The sequence below is a fragment of the Sarcophilus harrisii genome, chromosome 1 (genome assembly GCF_902635505.1).
Source record: "Sarcophilus harrisii chromosome 1, mSarHar1.11, whole genome shotgun sequence".
NCBI classification, from domain to species: Eukaryota; Metazoa; Chordata; class Mammalia; order Dasyuromorphia; family Dasyuridae; genus Sarcophilus; species Sarcophilus harrisii.
Genome location: NC_045426.1, coordinates 118732222 through 118759967, shown reverse-complemented (window position 1 = coordinate 118759967; position 27746 = coordinate 118732222). Strand labels below are relative to the sequence as shown.

Genomic DNA, 27746 nt, shown 5'->3' with positions numbered 1-27746 from the left:
CAGCCTTCCAGAGTACTTCTCTGGTGATTATGTAGGAAAATCTATGGGTGGGAATTACATAAAGTAAGAAGGCATACACAGTGCTCCAGTGCTTATCTGCTCCAATGGAGGGAATGCTCATATCAAAGAGATCATATACTCATTAAAATACTGAACTGTTATTATCATTTGAGGGTAATCTTTTGTTTTCTTGACCTTTGCTAGCCACATTACTTGTAAGATTTATGGCTAGTTCCTAATTAGTTTTCTAAAAACTATGACTTCACATCTTTGATGACAGCTATCATATGTCCATAGGTATTCTTTTCTCTAAGCTAAATATCCCCAATTTTTTCAGCTGATCTTCATATGGTATGGACTGAAGAACTTGCATGATGCTGATTTCTCTTCTCCACATTGGTCTTCACTGTATTGTGGTCCATTTTTAACAGTGGTATCCAAAACTGATTTTAATACTGTGGTTGAGCTTTGATGAAGGTAGCTTATCATGGAACTTTTGCTTACATGTTCTTGAAGTGATCCCTCTCATAATATATCCTAAGATCACATTCCTCTTTTTTAAGTAGACGGCCATATTGCTGTTGACTCACATTGAGCTTGCTGTCCACTAAAACTCCCAGATTGTTTTTTTTTTTTAAACAAATTGATAACTGTGCTTCTTCCACCTTATACTTATCAAGCTGATTCTTTTAACCCAGTTATAATATTTTACATCTATTATCTAATTTCCTATTTCTTTGGGTAGCAGAAATGACATAAGTTAAGGTCTTCTTTGCATCCTATTGGTACAATGGAAATGCTCCAATTTTTCAAAGTCCCTTTTAAAGAGAAGTATCATGATATGACTGAAGGAGAATATAAAAGGACTATTATTTTCCTTGTTATACACAAAAGATGTTTCTTAACAAGGCCTAAGTTCTTAGTAAATGTTTTTCTGTCAAGTCACATTGTTGGGTTCCATATAGAATCTTTATAAACCAGTTCACTCTGAAGCTAGAGGACTTGGACTCTACAAAATCTCACAATTAACATTTAATACTCATATGACTTTGGATAAGTCACTTTGCCTTTTTGAGCATGTTTTTTAATCTATAAATAGGGATAAAGTAATTCTACTATTTCCAATTTGTTATGAGAAAATTACTTTTCTAAATATTAAAAAAATAATTAAAGAAGATGTTCATTATTACTTTTCAATATAGTACTAAAATGTTAGCTATAATGATATAAAGGAAAAAGAAATTGAAATAATAAACATTAAACAAAGAGGAAACAAACAGTAATCACACTTCCTCTTGGATCAAAATACCTTGAAGTCATTGAAAACATGGAGACCTCCAGAATGAGATCAAAGTCCAACTTTAACTTAATTAAGAAAGAAGTCTAATTAGAAGTTAAAAGTCAAGAAAGTTGGGAGAAATGAGAAAACATTAGTAACAAAAAGACTGAACATAAAAAAGCAACCAGTGCCCAGGGAAGAGCAAGATGCAATTTCAGAAGCTGCTATCAATGTCAAATGCAGTTATAAGGAAAGCTTCACTGACACAAACTGAAGAGGAATTCCTGGAAGAATTTTTAAAGTATTTTTAAAATCAAACAGGAAAAGTAAAGAAAAAGTTGAGGAAAGAAATGAGAGTGATACAAAAAATTATGAAATGAGTTAATAGCTTAATAAAAGAGGAACAAGAACAATATTGAAATAAATATCATCTTAAAAAACAAAATTGGCCAAATGCCAAAATGTCTCAAAAGTTCACGAAAGAGAATTCCTTAAATAATGTTATTTGGTCAAATGGAAAAAAGTATAAAAATTCATTGATGAAAAGAGTTCCTTAAAAAAAAGTAGAATTGATCAATGGAAAAAAGAGGCACAAAAGCTCACTCAATAAAATAATTCCTTAAAAAATAGAATTGGACAAGTGGAAGCTAATAAGACATCAGATATCAAAAAACAAAATGAAGTCAAATGAATGAAAAATAGAAGAAAATGTGACATCAGAAAAAACATCTAATATATATCTAGGAGAAACAATTTAAGAATGATTGAACTACCTGAAAAATGTGAAATAAAAAAGAGCCTACAAAATTTTAAGAAATTATAAAGGAAAGGAAGGAAGGAGAGAGGGAAACAGGAAAGGAAGAATCAGTGAAGGATATAAGGGGTAAGAGTAGGAAGAAAGAAAAGAAGAGGGAGGGATAGAAAATAATGGAAAGAAGAAGGAAAAGAAGAAATCTACTATATTCCGGGCACTGTATTGAGCATTTTACAAATATTATCTCTTTTTATTCTCACCACAATTCTGGGATGAAGGTACTATTATTTGCCTAAATTTATATGTGAGAAAACTGGAAGATAGAAATTAAGTAAATTGCCTAGAATCTCAAAGCTAGTAAGTATCTGAGACTGCATTTGAACCTAATTCTTCCTGACTCTAGGCCACTTAGCTGGAACCAGCAAAGAATCGAACCCCCCCTCAAAAATAGTTTTCAAGACTAAGCCAAAAGATCTGGTTCAACCTGGAGCTGTGGAAGTCAGAATTCTGGAGAAAGAAGATACAAAGTCATCCTAAAGAGTAATAAATTTATACCTTGATATTAAAAAAAATTACATTCATATGAACTATGAAAGCTTAGGAACCCAAGATTGATAGGAGTGACCCCATATTATTATCATTATTGGGAACTGCATGGGTCCCTAAGGAGGAAAGAGACTATATCCAGAGAAGATTGCCTAATCTATCAACAAGTTTTTTCTTCTTGTGGAGATCCCCCACTCTGGGTACACTTTAAAACAGGAGACCCATTATAAGGAAAGGATTGCTTGATATTTCTCAAACCCTAAGTTCTTTTATCCTGGGGAGGCATTTAGTTTATTATTATATGTTGGGTGGACTATAATTTTTAAAATAAAATTTTCCCTTTTGTTATTCTGAACTTGACAAACACCATCCAATAGAAACCAACATGAACATTTCTATCTACTAAGAACAGAAAAAAGATGCATATAATCCACAAATATGTTCTATTTTGTTGGCTTCTTTTAAGTCCTTATTAAAATTGTACTATTTAAAAGAACCTTTTCCAATTCCTCCTAAATGCTAATGTTTTCCCTCTGCCAGTCTTCTCCAATTTGCCTTGTATATATTTTATGTATACATAATTGTTTGCATGTTGTCTGTCCCATTAACTTGTGAGGTCCTTATGAAATGGAACAGGAAGCTCAGGTGTCAAACTACATAATATCTTCTTTCTTTCTTTTTCCACTTGATAATGTACTTCCCAGCAGCTTTATTAACTTTCAGCAGTACATTTCTAGCCTACTATAGTGACCATGGATGATGGAAATTGGGGTTCAGTTCTGAAGATATTCAATAAGACACGGCTACTTCATTCAATGAAAGTAAGGAACTTGATATAGCTGATCATTGACCTGATTAACTTCACAATTTTTCAGAGTACTACCAAAAGTAGTACTTGTAGCCTGGCTAATTTCTTCTTTACCATTCTTCTTGAAGCCATCCTCAATCTCTTCACTTGTTGTTAAGTCATTTTCATTAGCATCCAATTCTTTGTGACCCCATTTGAAGTTTTCTTGGCAAAGATACTGAAAATGGTTTGTCATTTCTTCACCAGCTCACTTTACAGATGAAGAAACTGGGGCAAACAGTTAATCAATTCTCCTAGGGTCACATAGCTAATAAATGTCTGAGGCCAGATTTGAACTCAGGAAAAGGAGTCCTCTTGATTCCAGGCCGGACTTTCAATCTACTGCCCTTCTGTCTTCCCATTCCATTACTCTTGTCTCTTTGACCCAAATTTCCTAACCAATTCGATTACAGGTCAATAACATGTCAGACATGTTTGCCACTCGCTAATCAATTATATCTAACCCTTATACATTTCCAGCAGAGATGCTGAACATTTCAGGATTTCAAGAAAGATGAGCAGTTTCCCATGGGAGTAAAAAAAAATACATATATGTATTTATACCAGAAGACAGATGCTATATTGGTTGATATGTACTATAGTATTGGAGTTTTGTTTTCTTTCCATTGAAGTTAAAGGTTTCAGGTTGAAGTAAAAGAAACTTGGAATAGCTTGGTTCATCGTATCTGCATGAAAAGATTATTGATTTGCTGCCAGGGAACAGGAACAATGGACACAAAATGGTCTATGGAAGGGGTGTTTTGGGGGTGTCCCCCTCTGCCAGAGAATTGCAGGATATCATCCTCTGGGGTTTAAAATTCATCTGTGAAAACTAATCAATGAAAAATGGCTTTAGCAGTCGGCCAACTGTAGGGAAAAAAGGAATCCTTTTCAAAACCTAAAATGAAAAGCACAGTTTTAAGGATTTCACATTTGATTTAACATCTAAAAAAAAGCCCAATGATAATACCCCACTTTGTATAGCCAGACAGGGCTCCTTTTTAGTAGACTTTAGTGGTCTTTATAACGATTTATGAATCACTTCATGAATTCCTGGCTTACTCATCTGGGTGACTATAGTATCTACTTATACTTCCCTTCTGTCTCACAAAAGAGAAACTTGGACTCATTTCAATCCAGATTTGTCCCCGAATGAATCACAGTGCGTTACTGGGGGAACTGCAAATTGAATTCTGCTTCTAAAACAATCAAGACCAGCTTTCAACAATGAAGGAATTGCCATCAAGGCTTGTGGGCTGCACTCCATGGTCCACACAGACAGTCCCAAAGCAGGCAAAGAACTCTGTGTCTTTAGGAGTTGACCCATTGCATCCAAAGATCCAAGAGAACTCCGTATCCAAACTATGGGAAAGCCTAGTTACAGGCAGCAAAGTAGAAAGGAAAGAGGTCAAGGCTTGGAGTTGGGAGGCATAGGATTTTTTCCTCAGTCCCATCAGATACTACCTGTGTGATGTTGTGCAAGTTACAACTTCTCTAAATCTCAACTGTCTTATCTAGAAAATGGAAAATCTGTCATAAAATTGATGATAATTACAGAATCAAAAGAATCTTAAGCATCATAAGAGACCTTAATAAGCATCTAGTTCAATAAATATCAAGAAAAAGAAAGAAAACAAAAACCAACCTTTCTGTCATACTTTTGACAAAGAGATCTACAGTGAGCATGAACCCACTCTGCCCTGAGAACCCAATCTAGCCTGAAGATTTTTATTTACAAGGAACTTAATTCTATCTCATTTCAACTTTGACACACTTCTATTTCTTTGCTCTGGGACTAAAGAGAACAAGCCTAATTTTTGTTTGTGACTTGAAGATGACCATCATCTCTCCTGAATATCTTAGATGAAGGAATTTGAAATTAGAAGACCTAGGTTTAAACCCCGACATTAATGCATCCTTGTATCCTCCAAGTACCAAGGAGTCCTAGGAACCTCCTTGGTTCCCAGTATATTTATAAAAATATAAAAGTTGGACAATGTGACTTCTGATGTTCCCTTGACGTCTACAATTCCATAAATCTATTCTTTTCTCCAGGTTAACAATCCTTCTGTCTCCCCATTGGTTCTTAATTGCCATGATCCAATCAGGAAAAATGCTCAAGTTTGACTTAGCTATCTTGCAAGACTTTTGTAAGAATCAAATAAGGTAATGGATGTAAGTACATTCCATTAATCTGAAGATAGCTCTATGGAACGCTTTTATTTATGAACTATACATTTTATTTGGTTTTGCTTTTAATGGAGGTTGGAACAGTGTTCACTACAAATGAATCACGAGATATCCCTTGTCTTTTCCACTGAGAAGTGAATGATGCCAAAATTCACAAATGAGTAACCCTAATTTCTGATTGTGAGAAAGCTTTAAATTAATGCATCACAGTATGGGAATTTATTAGTCCCACCACAAGGTTTTCAAGAAAGGGAAAAAAAAGTTTTTACTAGGTTGGGGTATTGACAGGATCTGGTCAGAACAAAGCATTCTACAGAACTCCCTCCAAAGTCAAAGGAGGCAAGCTGTGCATGGAGAAAACACTGTAATCAATGACCAAAGCTTGGAGGTCTCCCCTTTTTTCTAGTAAATGCCGAAATGGAGCTGAGGACACATGGAAGACTTTTTTTTTTTCTTTTCCTCTGTGGAAATGAAAAGGATAGGGGGTGGGGAACCCTGGATATGTCAGCAAAAATGAATTATGCAAGGCAAACTTTCACCAAAAGCCTGAGCTGTCTGAAATTTCTTGACTGTGAAATTGGCTGCCACTGGGTTGTTTGTGCATTTCAGAATCTCATGTGAAGGGGAAAGAGGGAAGAAAAGTCTGATTCTGCCAACTTCTCACAAGACAGAAAAGAATCTCTTATCCAGGGTGCTACTCAGTGTTTGATGTCAGAATTCTGGCTGTGATATCATTACTCCAAGGGAAGCAAGACAAGATTCATTTGGATTGCTGTGGGGAATAGGAAAACTTGTTTCTTTCTTTTATAATGCACTTTGATGAAAATAGTGAGGCATTACTATAATGCTTTGATGTCTATACCAAGCTTTGCTCTATAACAATCTGGTAAGATTGGTTACATGAGTAATGCATTTTAGTTTTACAGACTAGGAAACTGAGGTTCAAAGAGTTGAAATGGCTTGTCCAAAGCCTTGCAAGTAGTTATGGTTGGAGATTTATCCAGCATTCATGAATAGTATGGCCCCCAATTTCCTCCAAAAGAAATTCAAGTGCATTTTGATTATTGTCAAAATTAAGTTTAACTTCAAAGAATGAAATTTTTTTTCCCATTGAGGTCAGTTGACATTCCTTACTTTGGCCATTGACCGTAGCCTACTTGCTATCCTCAATTTATACTCATTTCAATTTACATCAATAAACATGTATTAACTAATTCAGTTTCAAGTGATCAGTGATGGACAGAAGCAGCTACACCCAAAGAAAAAAAAAAAAAAACACTGGGAAATGAATGTAAACTGTTTGCATTTTTGTTTTTTTTCCCGGGTTACTTCTACCTTCTGAATCCAATTCTCCCTGTGCAACAAGAAAACTGTTTGGATCTGCACACATACATTGTATCTAGGATATACTAGGACATATTCAACATATATAGGACTGCTTGCCATCTAGGGGAGGGGGTAGAGGGTGGGAGGGAAAAATCGGAACAGAAGTGAGTGCAAGGGATAATGTTGTAAAAAAAATTACCCAGGCATGGATTCTGTCAATAAAAAGTTACTATAATAAAAAAAAAATAAAATAAACATGTATTAAGTACCCACTATGTGCAAGGTACCATGTAGATGTTAGAGATATAAAGAGAAAAGTGAAAAACCATCTATAAGTATAAGGAGATTCCATTCTATAGGCTCATATGCAGATGACTAAATATAAGGAAATTTATATACCAATTTAAGTTAAATTAAGGAAGAAAAGAAAGGCTTCTCAGAGGAGATAGCATTGAGCTGAACTTTGAATGACACTAAAGGTAGAAAGAAGCTTGCAAAAATGCATAAAAGTGAAAGCTGGAATGCTGAGTTCAAGGAACAACAATTAGACCTATTAAACTGGCATATATGAAGGGAAATAACATGAATCAAGTCTAGAAACATATATTGTTGATTATGAAAACCTTTAAATATCAAGGTAGAGAATATTATTTTTATCCTAGAGAAAAAAAGGAGCCATTGAGAAATTCTGAGCAAGGAAGTAATATGGTCAGATATACTTTAGGAAGATTATTTTGATAGCAGAGTGGAGGATGGATTAAAAAGAAGATATGCTTGAGGCAGGGAGACAAATTAAGAAGAAACAGTGTAGGTGAGAAGCAATGAGGGCTTCAACTAGGGTGAGCAAAAAGAAAGGGACAAATGTGAGAGAGGTTATGAAGTTAGGATCTTTCACCTCCCTACAAAGTCAGTGGGGACGGGGGAGGTGGACAAAGAAATAATAAAAAAAAAAAAGTTCTTCCATTTAAAAAAAAAATTAGAACTTGGTTCTTGAAGGATTACTGAAAAATAAATTGGAAGTGCTCATTTATTTTGCAAAATGAGTGACTTTCTTGATTTCCAAGATTATTTACATTTGATTCAAAGTTTTGCTATCAGGATAAAATCCAGGGAAAAATGTGTCAGACAGATTTGTGGCAAGAATTCAACTTGAAAAAAAAACACTGAAGTTCACTGTTTGGACTGAAGATAGAGAATAGTCAGTAAGGTAGAAAAAGATTTACCAATTCTACATCTTTTTACAGTGTCTTAAAATATAAATATGTGAGTCACTTGAAAACATCAATGGCAAATAAATTTAAAAGTAACTTCAAATAAGTTACTCATGTAGTGTATAGTCAGGTGTCTTTATAATGTGTTGCCAGAAGAGACCACAGAGGTAAATATGAAATGTAAATTTTAAAAAGAGCTTGTTGAGTGATGTTTTGGCCAATAATAACATGTGTAAGTATAATAGAGGCAATAAAATTTTAATCCTGAGGATGCTGTGTAATCATTACAGTAACCACAAAGGAATTTTCTACACCCTCTCTAATGAATAGGACCCAGAAGGGAAGGCAAGGAAAGAAGGGATGAAGGGATTGATAGAAGAAAGAGAGAAAAGGAGGGAGAGAAAGGTAGGAAGGAAGGGAGGGAGAGAAGGAATAAAGGATGGAGGGAGAGGAAGGGAGAGGGAAAGAGAGAGAAGGAAAAAGAGAGAAAGAGACAAAGAAAGTGTTTTTGACTCATCTGAGGTACTCATTTGATAAACTGAAAATCTTAGAGAAAGCATGGTATATTAGAAAGAATGAAACAGACCTAGCTTTAAGTCTTATGTCTTGATCCATAATAGGTGTGTGACCCCGAAGGCAAATCATTTAGTACCTCTAAAACTTGTCTACTAAGTTAGAGATGGATTATAAATAATTTATCTTGATGGAGGGTGCCCATACTGAGAGTTTCTTATAATAATAAAATCTGTTCTCTCTCATATTAATATACCCTGAAAATATGTGATTAGAAATCGGCTATTCAGAACTGATAGAATGTAAAATTAACTCAACATCTTTTAAAATGTCAGAACATGAAGTGTTTTGTAGAGGGCTAAAACTAGGGATTTGGCTGTTTGAGAAAAGCACCCAAAACAATGTTTAGAAAACAATGCCTGATACAAAAAGCATTCGTGATAATAGATCAATTTAAGACAAATTTAATTGTGTATATGTTGTATGTGGAGAGAGGCTTCAGGATTAGAGCCCTGAAAAGCTTTGAGGTCACTACTGGAAAAACAGCTAAGCAGTACTGCCCCAAGGAGGGACTAATCTGAGGTGTGGTCCTAGAATAGAATCCAAGGAACAATACCATTAATTGATTGCAGTAACAACCAGGTATTTATTTATTAAGTTCTTGTAAAGAAAGACACACATTATGATAGGGGTTAGGGGATGAAGTACAAAAGAAAGAATTCCTATCCTCAGGAAGTTTAGCTTCCTATTTTAAAGAATCATTCTTACCAACAATAATAACAGGCATAAAATAATTACCAACACATACTATTAATAATACCTAATGTTTATATAGTGCTTACTATGTGCCTGTCACTTTACTAATCAATATATAATTATTTAATATATTATGAATATGTTTAATAATAATAATGACTAACATTTATATAGCACTATGTGCCAGGCACTGTGTTCAATACTTTATAATTGTTTTTTTTTGATCCTCTTAACTGTCATGGGAGGTGAGTAGCATTATTGTCCCTATTTTGGAGATGAGGAAACTGAGGCAAACAGCTGTTTCTACTTCTTGAGGAGTTATAAATACTGTCAATAGCATCTAAATTTTGGGAGCCCTAGAACAAAGCTCCTCTAGTTAAGAACCTAGGAACCTAGGAAGTCCAAAAATGTTTGTTCCCATGGGTAATAGTATCCAAATGGTTCAACCACCTTTCATTGGTGCCATTTTTTATTGCTTGGCAGATATCTAATTGGCAGATATCTTTCTGAAGAAATGAATTTGGTTACAAAAACAAAACAAAACAAAAACCTCTCCATAATTTGTCTCCTCAGCTGCATCAGCTTCATTTTATTTTAGAAGAGAAAGGTGATAAGGACAAAGAGACCTTTTTGGCTCTTCGGCTTATTTTTCTTTTAACCCAAAGAAGCAAATGATGGTTATTTTGGAGAAAGGAAGTGAAGTTCCTGATGGCCTCCATTTCTCCTCAACCTTGATGAACAAAGACATTTCACTCCCTTAATGAAAAAGAGATACAGCTTCTTAGCAGCCAAGTCTCCACAACTGTCCCCACAGACAGGAAATTACTGTGTTAATTTCAAAACCACATTGTTAAAGGCTTTAAGTATAGGCTTTCATACAACTAGCCTGTTTCATGCCAGATACAAGGAGCTTTGTAATATGTGAACATTAGATGTCTCAACTCAGGCTGGGACCACTTGGAGGCTTATGCTTTGGGAAGTCTGGCTGTGGGTTATTTGCTGTTTCACAGAAAGCATATGAAAAGAGCATTCTCAAATAATCAAATAATGCCCTAGTTGTACTGTATATTGCTTCATGATAACAATCCCCTCAGTTCAGGGTAAGAAAAAAAAAAATAATTCCATTTTACCTCAAGCCCTTCTTTCTAATATCATGACTCACTTTCCTGACTGAAAATGGAAGGGGATTAAGAAAACATCATCCCAAACTTAATAGAAGCTTAATAAAAGGTGGATTTATTTGGAATGTGGGAAAAAAAAATAAATGTGGCTGATTGGGATTCAGGCAGCAAGGGGAAATGACCTCTTTGGAACTTAAAAAGCAAGACTTTCTTAGTGACAATCAAATTTCAGTGATTTCTCATTTGTGGTTGTGACTAGTTTCAAATAAAGCATTATTAGTGTTTTTGGAAGGGAAAGTTTAGGAAAAAATTCATGTTAAGGAAGTCATGTGCCAAGACTCAAAGTTGTGTGTTCAACAATAGACTATGCATTCAGACTTCAGTACTTTCTGATTCTCCATGAATAATAACAAAACCTTGTGTTTATGAAATGCTTTAAGGTTTGCAAACACCTTGCATATATTATCTCTTTTGATCTCCAAAACAGCCTTTTGAGTGAGGTGATATTATCAGCATTTTATTGATGACAAACCTGAAGTAAAATAAGGATAAGTGACCTGTTCTGGTTCACATAGTTGGTGAGTTATTGATGTAAAATTCAAATTCAGGTCTTTCTGATTCTTAGATACAGGGCTCTAGCCTACATTGTCTAATTGCCTCATCAAGTAACAAAGGAGTAATTATTGGGCAAAAGTATACATGATGAAGGAGCTGGGTAGGAAGTATGATTCTACTTGAGCTCATCCACCACCTCATTTCAGGACCAGTATGACTTGGATCTTTGGTCAAGGTGACTACTGCCCTTCTATCCAAGTATAATCCTTCATTCATTTCACTGCTATATATCTATAGGCTTGTCAGTAATTTTATCTTATTCATAAGAAATTTTAATGACCTTCCTTGGCCCTTGCCAAGAATGTATGTATATTGCCAAGAAAGAATAGTATCATCTGGACACCTGTAACAAGAAAGACGAGATTGATTCATTCAGAAGACTTATTGATCTGACCAATGTTTGTAGTCTTAGATGAAGTATGGATTTGTTCTATAATTAACAAAATGAATAACTTTGAAGGAAGAATGATTTTTGTGGACCACCTTCCATGAAAATAAGCAATGCTCTGCAAAATTGCAGGTCTCAAGGGCTACTCTGTGAGGAGAATGTCTTGGAAAAACAGCTTCATTCCTTTTATACAGAAAGCTTTCTAGATCAAACTGAGATAATGACTCATGATTATTTTGCTATTAACCAATCACTGACAGTAAAAAGGCACATAAAAGGCAATAACATGATTTCCAATAAATCAGTTAAAAAAAAGTGAGGAGGCTCACTTCTTATATGTATACATGTATGTATGCATGTGTGTGAGTGTATTTTCACATAAAACCTAGTGAATGTTCAAGCCTTTGGGAACTCATAGCTGCTTAAACATCCTTTGAAAGTTCTAAAGGACCCAGATGCTCCTCTGGATTTGTACAGAAATGAAATAAGATCCCACCTCTATTCATTAACTACCCCACAGGAATGTCTTCTCTGTCTAGCTCATTATCACCCAGTTTGGTTTTGAGTAAAGTACAAACTTTTAAGCATTACAAAAATGGAATTAACAATTCTCATCATTTGATTTTTTAGCACTGACTGGGATGTATGGGAACCAGCTGGAATAATGATGTTTTTAAAGTCTTTGTATTTCCAGTAACTGCCTGTTTCCAGGCATTCCTATTGGGTGGGAAATGGAATGTAATGGACAATTGAAGAGCAGATTCCTGTGCTAGTCCTGATTTCGAAAGATCTTTGGCACAAAGAGCTGGATGAACATTGATGATTTTCATAATATCATAGATTTTAAAACTGGAAAAAACTTAGAGATAAAAAAAAAATTATCTTATTGAAATCAGGAGAAGGAAGTGACTAACCCAATTACCCAAGGACATACAGTTAATAAAATAGAAGAGTGGTTATTCAAAACCAGGTCTTTTGATTCCAGGATCCAGAATGCTGCTTTTGATTTGTCACAGTTTTGATTTCTTTCAATTGAAAGTTACTTATTTGGTTTCTACTACATAGAAAGGACTATGCTAGGTTTATTGGGGAAACAAAGAAATATTTTAAGGCCTGATCTTTGCCTTCAAAAAGCTTATAACCTATTTGAGGGAATGAGCAAGCCACAAATAGCTATAAAATCAAAACCAAAAGTAATACTAAATTAATGTTATGAAATCATAGTAGGGAAAGACTGGTATCATCTGGTCTAGTTTAAATAAGGTTTTAGAGAGAAGAAAATGAAATAGATTCATGAGAAAGAATAAGATTCAGATTGGCCTGAAAAGATAGGGTGGTGGCTCTAGGTTCCAGAATTCTCTGAATGTTAGGCAAAGGATTGACAACATGACTTAGTGTAAGCAGTAGGGAGGTTTTAAAAATTAGGGACAGAGTAGAAAAGTGGTATGGGGAAAAGATATACAAACACACACATATATACATATATGTTGCAGAAATTTCAACCTTCATTAAGAGTTTCCCTATATCCATGAAATCATAGGTCTAATCCCTTTTCCCATTCTTGTATTGTATCCCTTCACTATACTCTAAACTCAAGAACTCACAGGATTCAAAATCAGAAGACTAGAAGTGTAAATATCCTGGCACTGGGACTTACTCTGTGACCTGAAGGAATGACTCTGGACCTAAGTTTCCTCATTTGCACAAGGAGAGGGTTCACCTAGATTACCTCTAAATTCTAATTTAGCTCTATATCTATGATTCTAAGTACCTTTGATAGGAAGGATTGTATTTTATCTAATGCTCCACACCTCTCTGAAATACTTAATAATGCTCTCTGCAGAATAGGCATTTAATAAACATTTTTTTTTTTGTATTGTATGGCATTTTAGGTGGGGGAAAAGTTAAGGCACTATGCATGTATAGAGCTGGAGGGGCTAGTTGCACAGAGGAATAGGTGAATAGGGACTTTAAGAAGGTGGGTAAAACACATTCATAATTCTCTCTTTAGAAATGGGACACCTATGAATTTCAGCAAACTATACGCATGGAAATCTGTATAAAGATACATAAATGGGAGAAACCACATGTCAGTGTGCCCAGAATGATGTAGTAATGCCCCATTTGAAACATTAATGGATAATGAATGAAAACCAGCCAGTACTGCCAGGTGTTGCCCTCATTGAGGACTTGAGGAAATGGAATCCTTTCTCTAGTGCGGATACTTTGATGAATTTCTCATTATTCTCTCTAACGTCTATTCTAGTTATTTCAGGTTCAGTGTTTTTTCTTTCAAGCTAGACTGTACATTCCTGAGGGAGACACTATGCCCTTTTTTTTCCTATAATCCACAGGTAGTTCAGTACTGCCATAATAAAACCTGTCATTTATATGGTTTTTTAAGACTTATAAAGTACTTTACCTACATTATCATATTTTATGCTGACAATAATCCCATGAGGGGACTACCACACGTATTTTTTTTATTATTTTACAGAGGAGGACACTGAGGCTCAGAAAATTTAGCTTGAATGACTTATTCATAGTTAAAACACTCTGAAATGTCACAAATGGGATTAAAATTCAAGTTACTTCCAACATGAATGAATGATATGATGATATGCTCATTTGACACAATTTGAGTTTAAGTTCTCTCTGATCAGGCTCCTTGCTCTTTCCAAAGAGCTACTGAATGAATGAATGAATGCTCAAGTCCCTTACTAGAGTAAGTTAAAAGCATGAGAAACCTCTTGTCGGGAATTACAGAATCTCAGACTTTAGAAGTCATCCAGTCTAAACTAAATTTAGGATTGAAGACTATAATGGAAGAGGAATCATTACCTTTCCAAGAAGGTCATTATACTTTTGAACTATTCTATCAGGCAACAAGTTTTCCTTCATAGAATCCTCTCCTCCTCTAGTCTTCTCTTCTAAGGCTAACCATCTCTAGTTCCTTTCAGTAATCAACATTTGGCATGATCGTATAGGCTTATCCATTCTGACATGTAATAACTATACCAGTTATTATATAATAAATTTGAATCAATATTAATTGAGAAAAATGCCATTTAAATCAATTACATGATGCATCATTGAGATCATCTTGAAAGATAAAGATGGAACTTCATTAAATAAAAGTATTTGTTTTTATTTTATTTTAATATCATAAATAGCAAAGACTCTAATCAAAGGTGAACCTTTCATGACTTCTTACTATGACTCAGACCTTTTTATTAACAAGTTCAAGCTAAGTAAATGATGAATAAATACCCCCCAATAGGAAAAATGCCAATTTCCTGCTTAAAAATTGCAAAGTGTGATAAACCCATTTCCGTTGAGAAAACTGCTTTAGTTTTTGCTGGGGAATTTCCCAACTAAACACGAAGTAAGAGGTATTAAGCCAAATGCTTCATGTAGGCAAATTTCCTCTTAGTCTTTGCATGCAGAGTAATAATACAAACACACTTAATAATTCAATTCTATTTTATGTTCTTCTTCCCCAAAGCCTAATGAAGTAGAGATGATTTGCCCAATTCAATATGTCTGCCAAAAGTATACAATTCGTGTATACTGCCATTGCTATTAAATAGGAAAGATCCTCAGTGGGGACTTTTACAATTCCTTTCTATAAATCCTGCTCCTCTTTCTCCTCCACCCTTTTCTCACTCTTAATAACACTTCTTTGGAACTTATCTCCCTTCCTCCCTCCCTCACACAATGATCTTTTTTTTTTTTTTTTTTTTTTTATGTCATCTGACTTAAGAGTTTAAATTGCAAGAGGGCAAACACCATCTATCTTATTCACTTGATAGAGAATGTCATGTTCATTCATCTGCTCATTCATTTATGCAATGAGAACACATTAAGTTTGTGCTCTGCTTTAGGTGCCGAGGATACAAAGACAAAATAAAAATGGCCAAGTCCTCAAGGAAATTATATTCTATTGGGGCAAAACAACATACAAACTAATATATTGTATAATTTGAGAAAAGTACCAATGATGAAAAGGATTAGAAAAAGGTTTCCTATTTCATTTGACATCTGATCTATGCCTTGATAAAAGCTAAGCATTCTGAGAGACAGAGGTGAGGCAGGCATACAATCCCATGGAACACAGAATTTAGAGTACAACAATTTGACTAAAACAGGAAATAAAGTGGAGGTGCAAAATAACTGCTTTATGAATGTATCTATTTACATCACACTGTACTGATATTGACCTGTTTTAGTTACTTTTCATAAAAAAAAAAGATTCATGTGAAACTAATGGTAATATCATGTTTCTTTTGGAGAAATAAGTAAGCCTAGAATAGAGACCATCTCTAGCAAGAGTTACAAATAGAAATAATATCTCCCCCAGGCTGCTGAGGATATCAATCAGCAGCTTATCCTAGTGACCAAGAAGTGGGTGTAATAGCTGCCTAAATTTTTGCAGAGCTATAAAGGAGGCAAGGAAATTGTTTTACTCTTGTCTTTTTCTAAGGATCATTATAACTATTGACAATGAGATGAAATGAAGTGCTGGAAAATTTAGATTGATCATCACTGAACTCCATGATGTTGCTGAAAAGAGTTCACAATGGAGCCAAATGCAAAGAGATGATTAGGAAAAAAAAAAAATCTTTGACTAATGCCATTTAAAGTAGAGCTGAAAATGAACTCCCTTGTGATAAGAAGTTGCATTTGCCTCAACTTACTAGAATGTATGAATATTTTCCAAAATTTCCTTTCTCTGTTGCCTGGGATTTAGAGTATGATTATCATTTGTTCAGCCATAGTGACAGAAAAGTTTTAAGAAGTTGTTAAATGAAACAGGTTACCTTTACCCTGAAGCAGTTCAATAAATAATTTTGAAGATGTAGACAAGAAATCAAAAGATTTTAAATGTACAGTTTGTTGTTGTTTTTAATGCAGCATGTTTCTCCTTGTTCTCCCCCCCAATCCTCCCCCCCAAAATAATTCCTAAGCTATATTAACATAACCATGCTACAGGATAAATGGTAGAGAAGTTATAAAGGTAGAAATGTCAAGTTTTAGCAACTGAATGGATGTATAGGTTAAGAAAAAGTGAGGAGACTAGGATAATACTATTTTAAAACCACAATTAATCAGCTTAACTTCCAATAAGGCTTAATACTTGTAGGGAAGTAGTAATGAAGGAGGAGCATTATGGTCCAGAGATATAGGGATGACAAATGGGACTGTAGGGAAATAGATTGACATATCTGTTTTAGGAAAATGCCAGGTGCCTGATTATGGTTCAAAAATGGGATGGTGTAGAAGAGGCAAATAACACAAGGCTATGTGGAGAAAATATTTGGAAGTAGTGGGCAAAGTGGAGAGTAAAGTGCATCATACTAACTGTCTGCCTGAAGTAGTAGGCGGGGTGAGGCAGGCACCAATCAGAACAAGGTAGACATTCTAAAGATAGAAGTGTTTAAAACCTCCTAGACCTGGTTTCAAGGACTTTGTTTGTATTTGTATTGTTAATATAAGTGGAGATAACCATTTAGACAGCAGAGAAGAAGGGTGAGAGGTTAAAGGCATCTTCATCAACATAAATCTGAAACTTGGGATGGGAAATGCCATCTGCATCTAGAGAGAGAATTATGGAGAAATTGAATGTGGATTGAAGCACAGTATTTTCACCTTTTTTGTTTGTCTGCTTGCTTGATTTTTCTTTCTCATGTCCTGCCTGTCTGATTTTTCTTGTACAACATGACAAATATGGAAATATGTTTGAAAGGACTGTACATGTATAACCTATATAAGATTTCTTGGGGTCTAATATAGTCCCTGACAGAGGGGGACTAAGAGAGGGAGAAAGAAAAAAATTGGAACACAAAATCTTACAAAAAATGAATGTTGAAGACTAATTTTACATGTATCTGAAAAAATAAAATACTGTTGAGGAAAAAAAAAAAACATGAACTTGGAGATCCTTCCATGTGGAATCCATCCTCTTATGTATATGTGTCTGTTTGGGAGGGAGAAGATTGAGGGGTGGTTTGCACAAAATAATGAATGACTGTATGAAAAAGTTTTTAAGTGAGTGTGTCTACCCCTACTTTTCCTGGATCTTAGTTTCCTGATCTAGAAAATGAAGGAATCAGACCAAAGGCCTCTGAAGTCTCTTCAGGCTTTAGATCTATAATCTAAACTTTATAGTTCTATAATCATTCCAAAGAACCCAATCTCTGGGCAATCTCCTTAAATTTCAAGGGTTTAACTTACACCTCTATGCAAGTGACTCCTAGACTCTACATATTATTAGTGGATCCTTTCAGTTCACTTGTCCTGGCAACATTGTAACTCAGCATATCTAAAAATGCATTCATTACCTTTCCCCTCTAACTCTCCTCTTCTCTAAACTTTCTTATTTCTGCCTCAGTCACTACAGCTTTCCCTTACTCCACATTCTGTTAAGCATACTATTTCTATTTTCATGACATTTGTGCCTTTCTACTCATGAGTCATTCTTAGTAAGATGATTACAGACACCTTCTTCTGGGTATTCCTACTACTCAAATCTTTCATCATTCTTCTCTGTTCTCTAGACAGTAAGTAGGTAATTTTTCTTAATCACAAATTCAACAGTGTGACTCTCCTACTCAGTTATCTCCAGGTTCTCCCTCTTGCCTCAAGAATAAAATATAAACTCTTCTCCTTAGCTTTTCCCAACAAAACCTTCCCTGTAACAAGAAAACTTTCCCTGTAAACACTATGGGTCAGGAAGGTGAGAATACAAAGAAATATAGAAGGCCATCCTTGAACCTGAGGAACTTCCAATGTAATGGAAACAACAAATATATACAAACAAGCTACATAAAAGATAAACTGATTTCTAAGAAAAAAATCTCCAGGCGAGACACACTGACAAAAAATTCTGCCAAATATATAAAGAACAATTAATTTCAATATTATATAAATTATTTGGAAAAAAAGGCAAAGTAGTCTTACCAAATTCCTTTTATACCACAAATATGATGCTGATACTTAAACAAGGAAAAGCAAAAACAGAGAAAAAAACCTAGAAACCAATTTCTCTAATGAACATTGGTGTAAATTTTTAAAATAAAATACTAGCAGGGAGATTAAAACAATACATCACAAATATAATACCCTATGTCCTGTAGGATTATACCAGGAATGCAGTAGTAAGAATTGCTTATGGGTAGGCCCAGTCAATATAATAGAAATGACAATTCTGCCTACACTGATTTATTCAGTGCCATACCAATGAAACTACAAAAAAAAATCATTTTGTAAACCTAGTAAAAATACAATTCATCTGGATAAACAAAAAGGTCAAGAATATCAAAGGAACCAATGGAAAAAAATATGTGAAGGATGGGGGCTTAGTCATACTAAATTTCAAACTGTATTAAAAAGTGGTAATTATCAAAACAATGTAGCTAAGAAATAGTAGTGGATCTGTGGAATAAATTAGATATGCAGTATAAAATAGTCAATGACCATAGTAATCTAGTGTTTCATAAATCCAAAGATCCAAGGTTTAAGGATAACAACTCACTATTTGTTGGAAACTACTGGGAAAATTGTAAAGCAATTTGGCAAAAGGTAGGCACAGTCCAAAATCTCATATCATATACCAAGATAAGGTCAATATGGGTATATAATTTAGGTATGAAAGGTGATAATATTAACGAATTAGGAAAGCATGGAATAGTTGACCTGTCAGCTTTATGGATAAGGAAAGAATTTAGGACCAAGCAAAAGACAGAGAACATTATTATAAAACACAGAATGGATAAATTTGATTATATTAAATTAAAAAGGTTGTGTACAAATAAAATCAATGTAGCCAAAATCAGAAGGAAAGGAAAAGTTGGGGGTGGGGAAGAATTTCACAGCAAGTTTTCTGCTATTATTTCTTAGTTATATAGAGAAATAAGTCAGATTTATATCAATGCAAATCATTAGTCAATTAATAAATGATCAAAGAATATGAACAATTTTAAGAAGGAATCAAAGTTATCTATAGTCATATGAAAAAAAATTTCTAAGTCACTATTGATTAGAGAATGCACAATATAAGAACTCTGAGGAACCAGCTCTTACCTATTAGACTGGCAAATAAGACAGAAAAAGAAAATGACAAATCTTAGAGGGATATGGGAAAACTGAGGCATTAATGTACTGTAAGTGGAGTTATAAACTGGTCCAACTATTCTAGAGAATGATTTGGAACTACATCCAAAAAATTCTGAAACTATGTATACTATGATCCAGTAGTAGCATTACTAGGTCTGTCCCAAAGACATTAAAGGAAAAAGGATCTTTATGTACAAAAATATTTATAGCAGCTCTTTTTTGTGGTGGCAAAGAATTGCACATCAAATGGCTATTCATTAACTGGGAAGTGGCTGAACATGTTATGGTGCATGGTTGTGATGAAATACCATTGTATTATAAGAAATAATGAGTAAGATACTTTCAGAAAAAACATGTAAAGACTTACATGACTGATGCAGAAAGTAAAATGAGCAGAACCAGGAGAACTATACATGGTAACATCACTAGTATATGGCAATCAGTTGTGAATGATATATATATTCTCAGTAAAACAATGATCTAAAACAATTCTGAAGAACTCATCATGAAAAATGCTATCCACTTCTACAGAAACAATTGATAGAAGGTGAATTCAGATGGAAATACTGTATTTTGTGTTTTACTTTTTTCATTGGGGGAGGTCTGTTTTCTGATGAATAATATGGAAATACATTTTGCATGACAATTCATGTATAATCTATATCAAACCCCTTGATTTTTCAATTGCGGGGATGGAGGGATGGAGAAAATTGAAAACTCAAAATTTAAAAAAATTAATGTTTAAAAATTAAATGTAACTGAAAAAATGTTTTAGGGGGAAAAAGATAAAGTGGAAATCATTAACAGAGGCAAAGGACTAGAATTAAAAGAGAATAAAAAAGGGCTTCCTATAGAAAATGGGATTTTTATCTGGTTTTGAGGGAAACCAGGGTGGCTAGGAGGTATGCATGAGGAAGGAGACCTTTCCAGGCATAAAGATCAGTCATTGAAAGTTCTCAGATTAGAGAAATGGAATGTTTTGTTTGAGGATTAACCAAAAGGTCAGTTTCACTGAATCAAAGAATTCTAATGTGGATGGGAGTATTAGGCATAAAAATACTGGAAACAGGGTAGAAGGAAGGGCTTTGAATGCCAAATAGGATTTTAGATTAGATCTTGGGATGATATAGAGCCACTAGAATTTGTTGAGTAGAGGGATGACATGTTTGCATCTGCATATTAGGAAAATAATTTTGGCAGATGAATGGAAGATGGATTGGAGTAAGGCAAAACCTAGCATCAGGGAAACCAATTAATAGGCTATTAAAATACTGGAATATAAGCTCCTTGAAGACAGCAAACACTTTTTGTGTTATCTTGGTCTCTGTAATACTTTGCATGTGGTAGACACTGGAATGCTTTTGGCATTGGATGACATTATATTCAATTTTGTCACAGACTCAATTCAATTCAATTAAAAATATTTATTAAGCATCTACTATATGAAAAGGCCTGGAATGAGCACTGGGAAGACAGATGGATATACCACAGATGCTGCTTTTAAGGAGAAATATACAATCTTATGGAAGGAGGGTGGGTCAGAAATCATCCATCAGTCTTTAAGAAGAGTCAGTGCATAAACAATCATTATACAAGGGGAAGTTGAGGGAAGGAGTCCAAGTGCTAAAAGATTTTTTAGGAGGGAAAGATTTCTGTCACCTGGGAGGATGAAAGGATCCATCTCCTGATAGGATAGAATCTGATAAAAGCCTTAAAATAACAGAGGGAGGGAAGGACAGAGGGAGAGACTTCAATAGATAGGGAGTGATGACATTTGATTAGTAGTTCTTTCAAAAACCATTGAAAATAATGTGCTCTTTTATGTTATAAAATAAAACCTTAAATTGATCAACAGGCAAATATGGTCATCTTAACATGGCCTACATATGTGACAACTGAACAGGAGGTGTTGAAACAACAGGGAAATTCTGCTGCTTTTTTTTTCCTGAAACAGACACTTTAGATGACTGTCACACACACACACACACACACACACACACACATATATATATATATATATATTCTACCTCCCCCCAATAGGCAGAGAAAAAAACACAAAAAGAAAAAAACCCACAGAGGATGAGCAGACTGAATTCTTGTGAAATGTGTATGTACTTTTTAAATGTCACCTTTGGGTAAATCAACCCACCAATGTATTATTAATAAAATTTAGCAACTGTCAAATCATTTCTTGGTGCAGGGAGGCTTGGCTGTGTCACTGCTTAGAAGGAAGAGACAGATGGTCTTACCTTTCAGTTCCTGAGTCCACAGCCGAAAGAGGAGGTAACTGGGAGGAGGGGTTGTGGGGGCTCCCCTGTACATTATGTCCCGGAGAAGGGTGACTGACGGGATGTGGGGGAGGCCCAGCCCCAGCAGCTGTTCCACTCCTGCTTGAGTGAGTGCTGGAGAAAATCGTGGCTGAAATTAAAAGGGACGACAAGGAATTCAAGCTAAGTCACAAATAAAATAAAGTGTGCGTGTACACTCACACACATGCACATACATAAGTCGGGGGGGGGGGGAGATAAAAGGAAGCAAAGGCTTCATCTGTAGGTGACTGACAAGAGACATGCTGAAGTGGGAAAGGGAGATGTAGGAATCTGGTACTTGTAGTCCAATTCTTCATTTGCTGAATATACATATACATGTTTTGTTTTGACTCATCAGAGAGGGGTCCATCTATTAACAATCAGGCAGTTGGCTGGCTAATACTTTCCTTATTGCCATTGCAGCAGAGCCTCTCAGCCTGCACTATGCTGGGAGCTGCTGTTCATAGCTTGTTCAAGCACCACCTTTCACAACAAACCCCTTGTCTGAACAGGACAGAATTACCTGAGCTTCTAATGTTTCCACTGCTGGTCACTAAGTTATTATCTTTCATTTATTCAAGTATGACAATAAGCTAATGCATACGTTTCTTATTCCTTTTAGCATCTCATTGGTAACAAGAATTAAAGGGCTGGGGGGGGTTGGGGGGGATGGTACAGCCCTAGTTATATCCCATTTCCCACTATTGTTCAGATGTATTCCCCAGGATTCAGCCCCTACAAGAGGGATTGTTCTGGTGTCAATTCAGAGCAACGGGGACTGGCTTTTATTAATTCATAGAATGTTAGAGATGACATTATAGGTCATCTAGGCCAAAGATTCTTAACCTGCTTTGTGTTACAGATCCCTTTGACAGTCCGGTGAAAATTATGGATATCTATTCAGAATAATGCTTTCAAAAGCATAAAACATAATACTAGAATTGTAGAGGAAACAAATTATTGTCACAGATAAAATATTTAATGTTTTCCTTTCAAGTTCACAAATCTCTGGGAGGTTTTAATCCCAGATTAAGAACATAGTCCCAATTACTATTATCAATCAATCAGCAAGTATTTAGTAAGCAGCTACTACTATATGCTGTGTAATGAATTATGTTCTGAAAATACAAAGGCAAAAATAGAGCATTTTAATCTCTCATAGCATAAAATTTGTTGAGAGAGACAGAAAATATCTATAAAATAAATATGTGGGCATTTGCTAGCTTATTGACTGAGTGACATGCTCCTCTTCTATAGTGGAATATATCCTAAGGCTTGAAACCTGGTCCTGGATAACTGTTACAATACTACACAAGAAATCCTTGCTTGTCACTTTTGGGGCATGACCGGGAGGAGTTGGGAGGAGTCTGTCAATGTACCCAAACTATCCAGTAGAAATCTCCCCATCTTGAGATGAGGGTATGCTGGAGTCATCTTGAACCAGCTCAGGAAAGCTGATGGTTAAATTTTCAGTATGAACATTTGCATCTCAGAAAACTTGCCAAATCAAGATTGATCTGCTATTTTGTGGACTGTTTAGACTCTAGAAAATGTTAAATTAATAAGGTAAATTAAAATTAAGAATTGTGTCATGTGAACATTTCCCTGTTCATTAAACATTTATCAACACATCCCTGATGTCTTCCCTTATCACTAAGAGATCTTTGTCTTGCTTCCAAAATATGTTATGTGGTATGGTGGAAAAAAATAGATTTAGACTTTTTGTAGCTAAGTTTTAATTCTGTCTCTGCCACTTCTTTTTTGAAGACATTTAGTTATTCTGAGCCTCAGTTTCTTCACTTGGAAAATTAAGGGATTGAACTCAGTAACTTTTGCCTTCTCTTCTAACTGAAAATCTATGATTCTATGATTTAAACCATGAATTGGACCACAATCTCTCAAGGAGAGTTCCCTACCTTTAGTCCTTTCAATCATATCTAATCACAGACTATCAAGATCTTAATCCTCTCAATTCTCAGGGAATGACTTGGAGAAAACAAGGCTTTCCCATAGTATACTGATGAGATTGTGGTTTCTATGAGAAGGAAGTATACCCCTATCTCCATCTTTCTGCAATTAGTTTTCTGATGACTTGGGGCCTAAATGCCACTGTTGTTGCTATCATATTTAAAGTCCTGTCTGTATAGCTTCTGTTCTGTAAGTTCCTATTTCCAACTCTATGGAATAATGGTTCTCTCATATGGGGTCACCTGCTACCTCAAATATGCTATAGTTTCTTTAACTTTAAAATGGGGACAATAATAAGCTCTATCTCACATAATTGTCATAAGGACCAAATGAGAAAAATATCTGTTAAAAACGTATTTAACACAGTGACAGGCACACAATGAGCACTTGATTATTTTCTCCCTCACCTCCTGTCCCTAATTCCTGATGCAACTATAAACATAGACTGCCCTTAATGATGACACCATTATCCTTCCAACACACTGAATTAGTACTCGGCACAAGTATATCTAATTACTACTTTGTTAATAGGTAATATGATGCTGGATGGTCTACTTACTTTGTTTTTTTAAGAATTCATTCAATAGAAATATGTTTAGAAGAACTGCACATGTTTAACCTATAATGGGTTACTGTCTAGGAAAGAGAATTGCTTACTGTCTAGGAAAGAGAATGAGGAGGGAGAGAAAAAATTCTGAAACGCAAAGTTTTGCAAAGGGGAATGTTAAAAACTAATTTTGCGTATATTTGGGAAAATTAAAAAAAACAAAACTACTATAAAAAAATAGAACAGGCCAAATGATAAGAAGTCCAATAAGGTGAAAAACACTTTGAAAAGCAGAATTGACCAAATGGAAAATGTTATTCAAAAATTCACTGATAAGAAAAGGTTCTTAAAAAGCAGAGTTGGTTAAATAGAAAATGAGGGACACAAATTCACTGAAGTAAAGAACTCCTTAAAAATTAGAATTGGTCAAATGGAAAAGGAGGTACAAAGAGTAACTGAAAAAAATAATTCTTTTAAAAATTAGAATTGGGTGAGTTTGAAGCTAATGACTTCTATAAGGCATCAAGAAACTATAAAATAAAACAAAAAACTGAAAAAAAATTCATTCAAGTGCTCATAAGATTCAGAACTGAAAGAGGCTTTGGAAAATTTCCAACCTAGTTAGAGATAAGGAAACTGAGGTTGGGAGAGAGAAGTTAATGGATTGCACAAGGTCACATAACTAATAATGTAAATTATTGACTTTTGAATCCAGGCCTTCCACTCCATTATTATTTTGTGTACTCTTATTTCTCCACTGGCTGTCTCTGACTGAATATGCATACATACATTATGTATATGATTGTATATAGCTGTATGTGTATAGATATACACATGGATAAAAAAGCAGGTTTGGGATATGAATAAGTTACATTTTAACAAAGAGATAACAATGTATTTTTTTTTTTTTTTCATAAAATAGATGAGTGCTTAGGGGGCTGAGGAACCTAGGCCTGTGTGCAGTTTCCTCTCTACTCTCTACCACTACCCTCAGGAGCAGTTGAAAGTACTTTGCCAGAGAGCACCAGACTTGAAGTTAGGAGGATCTGAGTTCAAATTTGGTCTCAGATACTTAACACTTCCTAGCCGTGTTCCCCTTGGGCAAGTCACTTAACCCCAATTGCTTCAGGAAAAAAAAAAAGGACTTTGCAGCAGAAGCACACAACACACACACACACACACACACACACACACACACACACACACACACACATACTTGGCCTGAGAACATAAACAATATTGTGAAATCCAGTTCCTTTGTGGAGGAGGGGAGATCTTGAATTTTTCAGAGCCTAGTCTTCTAGTTAGAGAAGAAAGATTTCCTGAATAATGTCAATTTTGAGAATTGCCTTTTGGATTATTCCAAGTTAGAGGCTAGCAGGATTAGATTTTTGAGAGAAATTAAGGGATTAAGAGAGGGAAATGATGTGGAAACTCTATTGACAAATTAGTACTTACTTCTCCAATCCAGGCACAAAACAGACAAACACAACTTTTTGGCAAGAAACTGCTTAATACAAATTCCTTTTCTGTACTTTTTAATGAGGCAATAGCTCTGTCACTTAAAAGGCTCAATTAAAATTCAGCTACTACTTTACCCCTCAAAAAGTACTGGTACTAGAATAATTAAATTCGATAGATTTACTGCTGCCCTTTATGAATCTAACTTTGTTCTATATGCTAATGCCTATGTCTACTCTCCCACAGCAATAACCACCAATACCACCACCCTCAGCCCAACTACAAAAGATTTTGAGGCAAGCTGGAAAACGCTTACTAGCTAGAAAAGGTAACGTAGAGCTTCTGTTTTGTGCGTCAGCCTCAATAAAAGTTACACATTTGCAAACACATGAGAGTCGGCTTATGAATCACTACCCTCATTTATTGTTAGACTCGCTTAGGGAGCCAGAATTCAGCTTTTATTCCAAATAATAATTTCACCCAGGGGAATAGGCTATTTAGAAGGATCATGGCAGTAGCATGAATATTGGTGTGTGTAAGGTTGGGGCTTGGACTCGATGTAGTATTCCAAATACTGATGGAAGAATAAGTGGTCACAAAGATACTTTATAAACATTTCCTCCTTTCCATATACAGAAACTGTGAACTCTACTAAGAATTTAAAAAATGGTAATGACAATACACCCCACACTTATTAGTCCTGGGGCATATAGGTAATGATCATAACAAAGGAAAGGCTTTTCTGTTAGAATTACAAATCAGTAAATAAAATTCGGCATGGCTTCTCCACAGACATCTCTAGCAAAGGAAGAAAAGGTGGGGCCCTCCAGCTGGAGGAAAGCAGAGAAAAGGACAGGGTTTTAGTGGGGTGGGAAGAAGAGTGACACAGGAAAAATATTTTGCTTTGGAAATTAAATGTGGTGAATGGTAACATTCTGTGATTGGAGCTCTATAATTTACCAGATACCTCTGGTAAGGTATTACCTGTCAGGACTATATCTATGATACTATTGGTACAATTTAAGGAGTCCTTCCCTGCTGCAAAATACCCAAATATCACAGTATCAAACTTTTAGGGGTATTAAGAGGAAATTTTCAGGCAGGTATTAGATGAAATCATAGAAAGTGAATGATGACATAAAAGGAATGCTTTGTCAGGTATCGATTGAACTATTCGGTTACTGAAGTTTCTACCAATTTATATGATTCTTCATACATAACAGCAGGGAGATGATGCTGGGTAATAAATGATCATTGTTTTGAGGTGCAATCTGTGGAAGTTTCTACCTACCTGTAAAATTGTCAAATATTGGCTCTTGTTCTCAACTGTATGCCTGCTTAGACTATTGAAATAGAACATCATTTTCTCTCCTCCTCATCTCACATCTTGATATCATCTCAACCACTTCTTCCTTCAAACCCATCCTCTTCCTCTCTTCCCTAACAGATTGCCCCCATTATCATCCCCCGCTTTGTAATCTTCAATCTCTCCCTACTTAGTATTTCTTCCTTTCTGCCTATAAATAGGTTCAAGGCTTCTTAAATTTTAAAAAAATATACTAGAGCACTACCACACTAGAACACATTATCCACACCAACTGTCATCCTATAGTCTTTTATTAGCCAAATTCATTAAAAAAAAAAAAGCCATTTATACCTATATCTCTATGTTTTTCTCCTCTATCTTTTCTCACCCCTCTGAAATCTGGCTCCTCACTTTATCACGTAATTGAAACTGCTTTCTGCAAAGATATCAAAAATTTCTTAAGATTCTAATCTAATCTAATGTTCTCTTCTGAA

The 27746-nt window shown here is 35.1% G+C and overlaps 1 protein-coding gene across 1 annotated transcript in view; it reads right to left on the bottom strand.

Moving 5' to 3' along the window:
• Positions 1 to 27746, bottom strand: part of GLIS3 (GLIS family zinc finger 3) — a 597159-nt gene that overhangs the window by 54435 nt on the left and 514978 nt on the right. Inside the window, exon 8 of the mRNA XM_031962195.1 lies at positions 21911 to 22079. Within this exon, the coding sequence (XP_031818055.1) occupies positions 21911 to 22079 (169 nt within the window). The remainder of the gene's footprint in view (positions 1 to 21910; positions 22080 to 27746) is intronic.